Raw genomic sequence first — 13,120 nt, forward strand, 5'->3', positions numbered from 1 at the left:
TCCTGCTGAATGGGTCTGATAGAACCGCAACAGCAGGAATACAAACAACACAGCAACAAGTCCACCTGAGAATTAGGGCTTAGCTGCTTGTGAGGACACAGCTGTGGACTTGTCTGATACGATTGGAAGTCCAGCTTTTCTTCCCTTGGGTTGTGTTGCCAGTATGAGTAGAAGCTTGGTGCAAACTGCAGAGGCCGTATTTTTTGCTCAAATTAGGATGTTGACGGATCCAAATAACAGGCCAGTTAGTTCTTGTTGGTGTGTGTGTGTGTGTGTGTGTGTGTGTGTGTGTGTGTGTGTGTGTGTGTGTGTGTGTGTGTGTGTGTGTGTGTGTGTGTGTGTGTGTGTGTGTGTGTGTGAGATCCCCAGAGTGGCCGCACACTCGTCTCTGTGTCTCGGGCCGGTGCCATTGCCCAGTGCCGTCCTAACACACTCCAGATGTGCCAGGCCGGGGAGTTGTTCTTGGCACGGCCCGCCGCGGCAGAATGTCACAAGTACTTTCCTTTATTTAGGAATGGCTCTGGGTTAGCGGCTGGGGAGAAAGGGGGGGAAGGAGGGGAAGGAGAGAGGAAGGGAGCAGAAGGAGAGAGGAAGGGAGGAAAAAGAGAGCGAGAGGGAGGGTGGGAGCAAAAGGAGAGAGGGAGGGGGGGAGGAGAAACAGAGCTCCATGGAACATCTGGATTTTATTAGCAGCCATTGGGAAAATGTGAAAAGGACGTTTTTTCCCCCTGTGAGTAGCGATATGCTCCATGTAAGCACTTCACTGCCGAGAGACGCCCTCCCTGAAGAGAACAGATGGCCGCTAGACTTCAATACAATTATATCAATAACAGTCATCACAGCCGTCAGCGCCACATGACAAGCACACTAAAGTACAGAGAAGCAGAGAACTTAAACTTGTCTCGCAAGTGCTGTTGTGTTGGGTGGAGAAGGAAGCCGACTCTGAAACGCAGGTCCCTCGTCAGGGCGTTTTCGTCACCATCACCATGAAGTCTCCCTCACAGTTCAAATCAAGAGCTTTTCCATCAGCCCGCCAATCACATTACCCAGAAACAGCAAACAGAGGGGGAATGGAGAGAGGTGGAGGAATAAACTGTAATGTAGTCGGTAAATGAATAAGCACAAAGACGTAAGGGAATACTCATTGGTGCGCTGAACAATTCAGAGACTGAGAGTCCTATTTAAACATAAACAGAGAAGTAGAGAGTAGGGAGTAGCAGTATTGGTTCCTTGTTTTCCATGTTGTTTTCTCCCTGGCCATGCCTCATGTCTCAGACATCTGAGTACTGTATCCGCTGTCTCTGACTGGTGCAGACGAGGAGAGAGCTGATCTCTCCTGTGTATTAGACCGTTTTACACTGAGCCTGGCCTGGTCTGGCCTGGTCTGTCCTGGTCAGCTCGTGTCCTCTGCCCAGTAACTCAGTGGTAACTAGGTCAGCCCAGGAACCAGTGTGTCTGGCCTCATCCCTCTCTCCTCTCCTCCTCCTCAGATGGATGGAGTGTCTGAGGACCTCCTCCTCCACACAGCTGGGGTCTCAGCAGTTACACACCCCATGGGTCACCGCTGCACTGCCGCCACACCCTAAATGGTTTTAACATATATTCTGTGAGTTATTACTGTATGTGCTGTGAGGCTCCTGCCGTCGCTCAGTCTAACTTTTCCTATGTTGTCTATCTTTCATTCTACACATACACACACACACACACACACACACACACACACACACACACACACACACGGTCACACGTTCACACCCACACACATGCATTTTCTCCCTGGGCCTTTCAGTTCTCGATTATTAAACAGACATTTATTCCCCACTGAATGTTTGTTTTCACTAAACATATTTGTTCAACCCAGTCTGTGTAGTATCGCAGTGATTCTCAAGTAACAGGGTAACGTGTGTATTTGTTTCTGCTTGTTCCGTGCTTGTACATTTCTGTGGAGGGAGCTGGGGGTGTTCTCTCTCCAAGGCTCTCTCCCACCCTGTCATTAGTGAACCTAAAGCCTCTGAACTCTAAATCAGCTCAAGATGATCCCCAGTCTGGTTTCTAACACACACACAGAGAGAGAGAGAGAGAGACACAGAGAGAGACACAGAGAGAGGAGAGAGAGAGTCTGCCATTCAGACAGGTTGACTGAGTTCTCCCAGGCAGGAGGACCTTTACATCATCATCAATGCCAGGCTCCTCCATCCAGCACGTCTGATCACTATCTAACCCACTATCCCTCTGCTCCAACATCTCCCTCCCGTCTGACCTAGTCTATTCTTTATGGTGCCTCCACCCACTCCCATGCTAAGGGGGCTATGTAGGCCCAGGGTCTCTGTCAATCCCTGGGTCAGGAGAGGGGCGATGGGGATGGGGAGTCAGGGAGTCTGGAGGGGGCTAGGGAGAGGGGTGCGGGGGTCCCTGGGTGCGGGGTCCTGGGGCCGAGACGCAGGGCTCTAATCCCCATGTTTTGATGTGAGGCCTGTGTTTGTGTGGACTACTCGGCGGCCTGATGGGGAGCAGATGTGGGAAGGCAGGCGGGCGGGCACCGAGCCAGAGCAGCTGGGAGAAATTAAAAACAACAGCATTCCTGGAGACTGGGGGAATTACAGGGAGAGAGAGAGAGAGAGGGAGAGAGGGAACGCGCTAGAGACAGAGGGAGAGATTTAGAGGTATGTGTCCCAGAGAGGAGCCCATTTGGATAGAGGGAGAGCGACAGAGGTACAAGAGAAGATCTCTAGAGACCATCTCAGAGTCTGTCCGCGTCTAAGATACAGTTACAGTAGCTCTGTTCTAATGTGAAGGATAGGCCGTGTGAAAACAGAGACACTGCCAGCAGCCAACCAGCCTCTTAATGGCCTGTCATTACATGATGGTTTCTTGTGTGTTTGGTGGTTTTAGTGAAAGCGTATGTCCTGAAGTCTATAAAGAGACCCAGAAATAGCTCCAGAATGACAAACTGGAGTGTGATCTCGCACTGAATAGTTTTTCATCTTGTTTGTAGCACAATAGGACTGAACTGAAACCCTTTTTAGAACACAGATTGCTGACTGACCGTTCCTTCCCTGAAAGCCATTTTTAGGCGTGATTACGGGAAACATACAGCTGTGTACAAGAGAGACTGACAGCAGTGTAATCGGCAAAAGCTTTTGACTGCATACTGTGGGCTGCAGCTAAGGCCAGAGCCAGCGCCGGGCTCCCAAATCCTCAGGGAGTCTATGAAGCAGCATTGTATCCTGGGTAAAATCTATTTTCTGTATTGATTACTGTGTAGATCCACTTTGAGTGGGCGATGAAAGGTTGCGTGGAAGGAAGAAGAGGAAGGATCAGAACGTCCTGTACCTCTCCCTGAACAGGATCCACTGTGGTGTTCCGATGCCATGGTTCCTTAATTAGACAGAGGAAACACAGTGAAAGCAACAGGACACACACTGTGGTCAGATGGACATGCTGGGGGATTGACAGCTCTACCCAGGAAGTCTGTTGAGGTGTGGACCATCAACTCTGTTTCTCTCTCTCTCTTACTAGTCTCTCCATCTCACTCTGTCTTTCCCTCTCTGTTTTTCCCTTGGCACGAGTCTTCCTGTCCTTCAGCACAATGGGAGCACAGATGGCCACAGATGGGGGGGTTCGGACAGAGCAGACTTTCTAATGTATTAAAAATGAAATCCAGAGTTGTGTGTGTGTGTGTGTATGTGCATCCTTTAGCTGGTCAGATTAAACAGCTGTGAGTAATCCCACAGCAGTTGCAGACAGGCCAGGAGGGCAGGACTCCTCCCTCTCACCCCAGGAGTCTCGGCCCTCCCAGCCAGGCCGTGGTCACTCCCAGAACCCCTCGGGAGCCCTAGCAGCAGTTGCCATGTGAAGGAACTCTCCCCAAGGAGTACATTAACAGCCCTGATTATGGCATGCTTTCTGTCAAAATGGTCACTGTGTCAATCAAATCACAGTCAGAGGGTGGGTCAAGATTGTTCAGTCGTCATGGAAATAGAGTGCGTGTACATTATGGGATTCAAGTGAAATGACCAATCAGTGATCGTCAGTCTGTCAGCATTTTTTAAAGCAAAAAAGTGACAAGAACCCAGGCCTCAAAGAGTTTGTGTGCGGTCCTCTTTAGTTGTTTTGTTGTTGTTGAAGTCAGTCAGTATAGCTACAATAGCTCCTGAACAGGAATACTGTTTGTTGAGTGTGGTGACTGATGGACGAGCCCTGCCCTGCCTGCCTCCTCTTCTCTCTGACAGACAGACACCCAGGCAGACCAGAGAGGAGAGCAGCCCAGCCGTGCAGCACAGGGCCAGGCAGGGTACCTGTCTACATTTGTCCATGGCTGGGAGCGGGGACATTGCAGTCCTACAGGCAGGAGCCACCAGCTCAATATACCAGTATTGATGCAGGGACTGGTTTGGGTTTTTACTTTACCTTCTATACCGGTATTTGAATGTTTGGTTTGTTAAATGTGATACGCCATGTGTAATGTCAATTTTTATAGTTGACTTCGCTACTCTCTCCGCTCTTTCTCTCGGTGCCACTTTCCACACAGACCTAGCCACCCCCTGTCACTCAAGGAGCGCATTTGATGTTCCTCAACCACAAGACACTTGCGTTCAGTCTGCATGGTTAATGTAGCACATGCAACAACAATGTTGATGACAACAATGCTGTTTTCACTTTGCTTCTTAACATAAATCCACTAGCGTTCTATAGTGACACTATTCGTTCGTTTGTGTTACATCAGCAAACAGCTAACGTTAGTTTGTCTTTTCTTAACAAGTTGCCCTAAATCTTGTGAGACGCTAATTGTTAGCCGCTAAAGCTAATAGCTAGCTAGCTAATAAATGTACCGAGTAAGAGCAAACGTAGCTAGCTAATACAGACTGACAGTACCAGTGATGGTGTAGACCTAAATCAGCATGTTGTTTGTGCAACAGTATCTTCTAAATCAGAGAAATATGCAAAGCAAGAATATGTTGGCTACATGAAGTAGCTAAGAGAAATAATGCAATGTAGCCAAAGCTTATAGGGTCCCCTAGGAAACACTTATCAACACTCGTTTATACCCTGTCACAATAACTCCACCCTGGCATTTGAATTCGTTGTCATCTCAAACAACACTGTATTCAAAGTGCCCACATTTATATTCTAACTATAGAATTAGAATAGTCTTTATATTTCCATGATTCCAATTTTTTTGCTCTAATTCGCAAGTCAAATCGCAATTGCAACATTTGGTTAAAAATAAATCCTAGATGATTTGCCCATATCGTGCAGCCCTGCGTGGCACTGTGGAAATGATCTCCAAAACAAAAAATACCGTCCAATTTTTTTAAAATACAGTGGTATAGTATTTTGGCCATATCGGGCTTCAATACTAACACCTTGTGTTTAGGGGATCGGAGTGGTGTCCTGGCAAGCGCCCCTTGTATTTGAGAGGACCACAGTCAGATTTTCAATGGCCAATGTAGCTTCTAGAATCTAGAATAACACTCTTGAAAATCAGAGCCTAGCTTTTTGGGAGTTCTACATGCAAATATGGAAATAGCCCAGAGAAGAGAAGAGTTTAAGAGAATGTTAACTATGGCAGGAATACTGTGGAAGGGTTCCATTCATAAACCATTGCTCTGGAACACAGTGTGCCCTGCATATTTTTTTCATAGTCAGCAGCAGAGGATCTGAGTTTAGTAGTCTGAGAGAGAAGAGCAGTAAGGAGCTGCGCCTGTCCGTCCTGGCTGCAGAGGTGACTTCTCCCTGCCACCCCAGAAACACTTCAACCCTGAGGACTGCGGCACCCTCTTGCACCCTCCACCATCCTGCAGCTGCTCTCCCTGGAGGTCAAGACCTAATTATCCTCCTGTTGCTTGTTTGGCAGTGACCCGATGTGTTTGGTTATTTTTGCACTTGGCAGTGGAGGCGGCAGCGGCTGCAGCTTAGCGGGTGGGTTGGGGTGGAGGTCTGATCCAAACATGGTCAGGAGTACTAGTACTACATGCTAGTGGGGTGCCTGTAGGTCTATGAGGCTCCCTGCGAGCTGCTCCCTGCGTGGCCGACATGATCCTGCTGTCCGAGTGGAGTTAACAGTGGAGTGAACTCCGAGACAGCTGATAGAGACGCCTGGCTTAAACCTTCCTCCTCAGCACATGCCTCTGTACTGGTCTAATGCAGATACTGGGTCCAGGGCTTGCAGGTTATATACACGTATATAAGCACGGTGGGTACACACACGCACTCAAATACTTGCACACACGGTCTCACACACTGTAAAGCTATCTTCTCCGTGGCTGTGAAAGCCATCACACTCGGCAGCTCATGTTTTTGTAGCAGAAGGATCTCATTCCACCCACATCCCTCTGACGGCTGCTGCTTCCCCTGTTACACTCAGTGTTTACCATGGAGCATTTAATACTGAATACTCCAACACTGAGCCAGGGCTGATTACTCTCACTGGATAATGTGTATCATGGCCCCCGAAAAAGATATTAGAAAGATTATTACATTTTATCCACATTATTTCAAAGAACAAATATTATTTTGAATGAAAAAGTATGTGATTATGTGTAAACAATGTATTTGAGATTGCAATTGATAGACCTTTTAATACATCAAAAAGAAACCGACATTTACAGCCTTCTCTCTGCAGCTTTGCGTAAGAAACTACAAGAGTTGTTGTGGTCGTAGTAGGAGCCAGTGTGGGGACTGGGCAGTGACAAGCCAGTGTGGGGACTGGGCAGTGACAAGCCAGTGTGGGGACTGGGCAGTGAAAAGCCAGTGTGTCCCTGTGTATGTGGAAGGCGGCAGGGCACGGTAGGGGAATAGCAGCCCTTGTCCTATCTCCTGGAAAAGGTGATGCCACCTGACCGCTCCAGGCTGTCCCGTCCCTCCTGTCCCCGACTGGAGCAGCCCTGCCTTGCCTTGTTTGGTCCCGGCTGGGGGCCTCGTTCCAGCCTCGTAGAAGTGTCTCTGTGATGGACAGCGGCAGATCCAGCTGCACTTGTCACTGACTGTCACGCGCCTGTCCATATGGGGGACGAGAGGGGACAGGCGGGGAGTGTCAGTGAGACTGGGGGTGGGAAGGGGGAGTGGGGGCGGGGGGGGGGGGGGGGGGGGGGGTGGAGGACACTGATAGGGATGTCAGTACTACGGGGGGCGTTGGTGTGGGGGTGGGGTGGGGGGGGGTCCCGTCAGCAGCAGCTGAGCGGACCAGCAGGTGTTACTTTATGTCTCCAAGAGCTGTAATATTTTGCGTGTTGTTCCAAGCCCCCATCTCTCTATCTCTCTGTCTCTCTGCTGCAGTACAACATCGTTCACAAAGTCTCTGCAGAAGAAACAAGACCTCACAGCCAGGCCATCAATACATTCTCTCTCATATCAAATCAGTGGGTCATGAGTGGGTGTCAGATAATGGAAGCAACACTGATCAATAAATACAACTAGCTATTAAGATTTTTTTCTGAGAAGTAAATTGCTTGTTTGGGTCTGATTTTTATCATGTGCATTCTGTTCCTGGATGTTTGTGTCTGGGGGCAGATATACTGTTGGTGTCTGATGTGTCTTCTTGTTTGTCTCTTTGTAACCGTCTCTCTCTCTCTCTCTCTCTCTCCTGCAGGTAGCACAGAACAGAAGGTTGGAACGATGCCCGATTCACCTGCTGATGTCAAAACCCAGCCCAGGTTGACTCCGCCCACAATGCCACCTCCACCCCCGGCCGTCAGCCAGGCACCCAATCGCAACGCTTCATTCACACCCACCACCAGTAGGTCAAGTAAGGCATTTTTTAAATTCATTATTTCTCTGTTTGCACTTTGCACCCAAATAGGCACTCTAAAACATGTATGCATGCTATCTTTCAATTTAAGTTTGAAAAAAAATAATACTTATATCATATCTTACCTGGCATAAATTACTATTCTGTATTGCTACCATGTCTGTGTTCTCCCTTGAATGCCTGAATCCTCTTTCTAACTTTATAAAGAACCTTGTAAATTCCCTGAGGTGGTACTATGTATCTTGAAGGTGTTTTGTGCAGCATTGGGCCGGGCAGGATGTGAACAGAATAGTGAGCTGGTAGGAGTGCTGCATCAGCTCTTCTCTGTCATTGGCACGGCTCTACCTCTGCGTCTGTTAGGCTGTTAGGAAGGGAACCTGCCTGGGCTTCAGGGGAAACAGGCTGCTACAGGCTGCTGCTGGGCTCCATAGGCCTGGCTGTGTGTTTCTGATGATACTGTAGCTTCAACATGATGAAGACAAGACTTCAGTCACTTGTGTGTGTAGCATTCCCTGGTGGATCGAGTGTCTTGGAGTATGTGTGAGAATGGCTGTGGCACTATCTCTGTGTGTGTGTGTGTGGGGGGGGGGGGGGGGGGGTTGTTTACCGGCTGTAGTTGCACAGGGGGCATTGCGGGGCTCGCCGGGCTACAGACCACTTTCTTCCCTATATAGCAATGACAGTCCGTGTTGTTTCACCTGTTGTGGCGGTCACCAGTGTAGCTCGCTCTCCCCTCTAAAACCAGAACACAAGTGGCGGGTCACATGGTTAGCCCACATGTGTGCCGACCGGCCTGGCTCCAATGGAGAGATTAGAGTCAAGGGTAGAAATGAGAGGAACCGTGTACAGAACATATATTCAAACACTACCATCTAACACACACTGTTGGCATACTGCCATATGCACTCCGACAAACTGGGGGAGAAATTAAACACCCTGCAGATTGAAATGTTTTCAAACATATTAGGGATGGGTAGTATCCAGATCGTCATACCATCCTTCTTTCATATCCGCCCTTCTCTCATACCGGGATATACGGTCATACCATCCTTCTCTCATATCCGTCCGTCTCTCATACCGGGATATACGGTCATACTATCCTTCTCTCATATCCGTCCGTCTCTCATACCGGGATATACGGTATTACTGGCTTAGTACACAAGGTGGCTCCAAAAAAAACACAAAAAATAGCACATTGGGCATCTATTACCAGAATGCTAACAAAATTAGCACAAATATTAGCGAATTTCGATGGAGGTTGCTAGCTAAATATGCTAACGAGCACAAATCAAAAATAAACTAATTGCAGAGACAGGCAATTCTGCTAAGAAATGTATACATATATAGGTAGGCGCTACCGAATGTCATTTTTGGTGAGTTTGGACATTTACAAGCGAATGTGAACGAGAGTCATTGTCCAAATGAACAAAGTTCCAGACGCATGCTTGTCTTAAGGAAGAACAGCACTGGCTCTGGAGCAGCATGTGTAGGCTACACTTGTGTCTGTGTGGAGTCTGGAGTTGCTAGGGAAACAGGCCTGCCTGCTCTGCTCAGAGAAGAGGGGAGAGGAGAAGACAGGCCGAGAACTGTGAGGAGAAAAAACGCAAGGAAATCAAGATCGTGTAAGCTGTACAGGTAACTCCTCCAAAGAGCTTTGACTTCTCAAACATGGTAGAAAGCTAACACAATATGATGCCCCGTCATCTTATTAGTTCAGCCACTTACTTACATGAACTTGCTATTTAAACTTAGGGGTCGAGTTAATGCAGAATTCTGCGTTTTTCACTCAGGAAAGAAAGCTAAAACGCTTCAGAAATATCTTGCTGTGTTTTGTAAACGAAGATGTAAAATGCTTCTTATTGTAATTTCTTCTCGGCATCAGACTCATTTCGTGCTTCAGTTGCACTTCTCCCCTCAGATGAGAATTCAGGAAGGGGCATTCTATCAGCAGACAGCGCTCTGACTGATGTGTAGCTACTTTTTCTCCTGTACTTTTCTCAGTGAAACATACTTTTCTCTGGTAAAATGCAAGATTAACTTCAAACAAAACATTAGGAAATGTAGCTGGCTACATTCTTTCTATGATAAACATTAGAAATATGATAATGGCCATGCAGCTTATTTTTTCATTGGAAGCTCATTTACTTGTGTAGCTAGCTAACAGCCAAGTAGCATTGCACTTCTGTTGTCATCTGATGAAAATGAAGCTATTTTCTGCCGAATGTGTTGCACTAATGTATTTTCTGTGAAGGAAAAACTATAGTTGCACGTCCCTGATCACTCTATTGAAGTAAAATAACACTGTTGACTTTTAATATAAAACGTGAGCCCTGTCAATACACAGCTGGACTCACCTGCTCCTGCTTTCTCCCATTGTGCTATTTCAAACAAACGTGACTGGCTCCACTGTTGTGGGGAACTACGGTATGCTTCATAATGTAAAATAATGTGACAGGTGAAATGAAGAATGCAATCTGCTTTATCTCCTAACGTATTGCACAAGTTAACTAAAGCTATTTACTTAAAAAGTAGCTACAAATATTAAAGTGTATTGAAAAACCTTCAATAAATAGTTTCAATATAGCAAAATACCCCGGTATACAGTATATACGGTATACCGCCCACCAAGCTTAAAACATATCATATTAAACTCACTCACACATGCATACATCCTTTAATATCTCAATAATTCAGCCACAGACACCCAAGACCAAGAATAAACAAAACATAAAAACATCAGATTTATATACATTATACAGTATAAAAACAACCCATATCAGAAATATCAGAAGAAACAGAATAGTATACAATATGATGAGATCCAAATGAGTGAATTGAATATGATTTCATTCTAATTGAGACATACATCTTGTTGTGACAGTCACTGAAGACAGAGGATGGAGTGTAAGAATATCCCACCAATATTGGGTAATGTACCATTCAGTAGATGAAGCATGGGAAAGGTGGAGCGTGGAACGGAGGGAGTAGTGGAGGGGTGTGGAGCAGGAGTGTGGCAGCCAGGCAGGGTGGGGAGGTGGGGTGGGGGTGCCCTGAACCTGAAAGCTGCAAATCTACTTTCAGCTGGTGGACATGTGCAAGGACTGATTTAGCAACACACCTGCTATTGGAATAAACTAACACAGGCCACAGGCCTATTTTTGGCACCTCTTTAACACGTTCCTCTTATAGTTGTGTCCTACTGAGCGAGTGGGTGAGCGAAAGTTAGAAACAGACTGGTGAAGGGGAGGAGGGGCACTGGGAGAGAGGGAGGAGGGTCAAACGGTCCCACTTGTGAGAGGCAGCTGAAGTTACTGCACACAGAGCCTTCACTCAAACTGGTATGAGCCGTGGCAGAGCACGAGCAGCAGAGTACGGGTTAGCAGCCAACAGTGTCTTTACCCAGCTTTAGTGTGTTTCCTGGCCTCAGCCTTAGTGTGTTCCCTGGCCTCAGCCTTAGTGCGTTCCCTGGCCCCAGCCTTAGTGTGTTCCCTGGCCTCAGCCTTAGTGTGTTTCCTGGCCTCAGCCTTAGTGTGTTTCCTGGCCTCAGCCTTAGTGTGTTCCCTGGCCCCAGCCTTAGTGTGTTTCCTGGCCTCAGCCTTAGTGTGTTCCCTGGCCTCAGCCTTAGTGTGTTCCCTGGCCTCAGCCTTAGTGTGTTCCCTGGCCTCAGCCTTAGTGTGTTTCCTGGCCTCAGCCTTAGTGTGTTTCCTGGCCTCAGCCTTAGTGCGTTCCCTGGCCCCAGCCTTAGTGTGTTCCCTGGCCTCAGCCTTAGTGTGTTTCCTGGCCTCAGCCTTAGTGTGTTCCCTGGCCCCAGCCTTAGTGTGTTTCCTGGCCTCAGCCTTAGTGTGTTCCCTGGCCTCAGCCTTAGTGTGTTCCCTGGCCTCAGCCTTAGTGTGTTCCCTGGCCTCAGCCTTAGTGTGTTTCCTGGCCTCAGCCTTAGTGTGTTTCCTGGCCTCAGCCTTAGTGTGTTTCCTGGCCCCAGCCTTAGTGCGTTCCCTGGCCTCAGCTTTAGTGTGTTTCCTGGCCTCAGCCTTAGTGTGTTCCCTGGCCTCAGCCTTAGTGTGTTCCCTGGCCTCAGCCTTAGTGCGTTCCCTGGCCTCAGCCTTAGTGCGTTCCCTGGCCTCAGCCTTAGTGTGTTCCCTGGCCCTAGCCTTAGTGTGTGTGCCCTGGAGCTCTCCGCCTCAACCTTAAGAATGCATGTGCCTTCACCACCCTCCTCAACCCTGTCCTCCGGCGACTTCACAGCGCATGACGTCCGGGGGGAGGAGGTAGAGGGACAGGTGGAGGATGGAGGAGGACAACAGACTGGTGCTGATGGATGGCCTCTCTCCCTCTCTCTCCCTGCAGTGCTGAACGGGAGCAGTCACTCAAGTCACTCGCCCACGTCGCTCAACGGGGCGCCCTCTACACCCAACGGCTTCAGCAACGGCCCTGCCATGTCGTCCACCGCCTCCCTGTCCAATCAGCAGCTGCCGCCTGCCTGCGGTGCCCGCCAGCTCTGCAAGCTCAAGCGCTTCCTCACCACGCTGCAGCAGTTCGGCAACGACATCTCGCCCGAGATCGGAGAGCGGGTCCGCAGTCTGGTGCTGGGCCTGGTGGTAAGTCCTGCTCGCCTCTTCTCCTCTTCTCTGTCCCTCTCCCCTTGTCTGTCTATCTCTCCCACTCATTCTCCTACTTCTCCTACTTTTCTTCACAGTACTTACTTAGTTGTGTCCAATATCTCTTTCTGTCTCTCCATGTCCAGCTCTGTCTGTCTCCTATGTTTTACTGTGAAGCTTCTTGTCCAAGTGTTCCAATCTCTCCCTTCCTCTGGTTTTTGACAGAATTCCACCCTGACCATAGAAGAGTTCCACTCCAAACTCCAGGAGGCTACCAACTTCCCGCTGCGTCCCTTTGTCATTCCATTCCTCAAGGTAAAGCACATCAAAACCCAACGTAGACACACCCTCCCCGTTCCCAATAGGCTGCCTAGGAATCCCCAGGTTATTTCCCAGTATATCCCTTTGAGCAGCTTCCACTTCTGATATTAGCTAGCATATGGAGATGGTAGGAAGGGCTTTTGAGAACAAAACCCACCAAAACAAAAAAAAGAATATTCTCTGGAAGGCTGGCCAGTGTATAAAGCGACCTGGTTTCTGTGCCTGAGCCGTGTGTGATTCCTCCATTAGTGTGTGGGTGTGGAGCTGATTGAAGCTCGGTAGATAAAGGGAGTAGGACCCTGCCGATTTCCAACCCAGTCTGCTGCCGCCTGCCTGGCGCTGGGCTGATCTGCTGGTCCATATGGCCATCGTTTGCGATTCATTAAAACTGGCACACGAGTGTTTACCCTGAGTGGCGCGGCGTGGAGCGGAGGGAGGCGGAGGGAGGGAGGGA

General features: G+C 48.5%; 1 protein-coding gene across 1 annotated transcript in view; it reads left to right on the forward strand.

Moving 5' to 3' along the window:
• The window catches only part of LOC120025141 (protein CBFA2T3-like), a 48,093-nt gene that overhangs the window by 20,285 nt on the left and 14,688 nt on the right, over positions 1–13,120 (forward strand). Inside the window, exons 2-4 of the mRNA XM_038969584.1 lie at positions 7,592–7,747; positions 12,095–12,345; positions 12,571–12,660. Of these exons, the coding sequence (XP_038825512.1) occupies positions 7,592–7,747; positions 12,095–12,345; positions 12,571–12,660 (497 nt within the window). The remainder of the gene's footprint in view (positions 1–7,591; positions 7,748–12,094; positions 12,346–12,570; positions 12,661–13,120) is intronic.

Source organism: Salvelinus namaycush, chromosome 30 (assembly GCF_016432855.1).
Source record: "Salvelinus namaycush isolate Seneca chromosome 30, SaNama_1.0, whole genome shotgun sequence".
Taxonomy (NCBI): domain Eukaryota; kingdom Metazoa; phylum Chordata; class Actinopteri; order Salmoniformes; family Salmonidae; genus Salvelinus; species Salvelinus namaycush.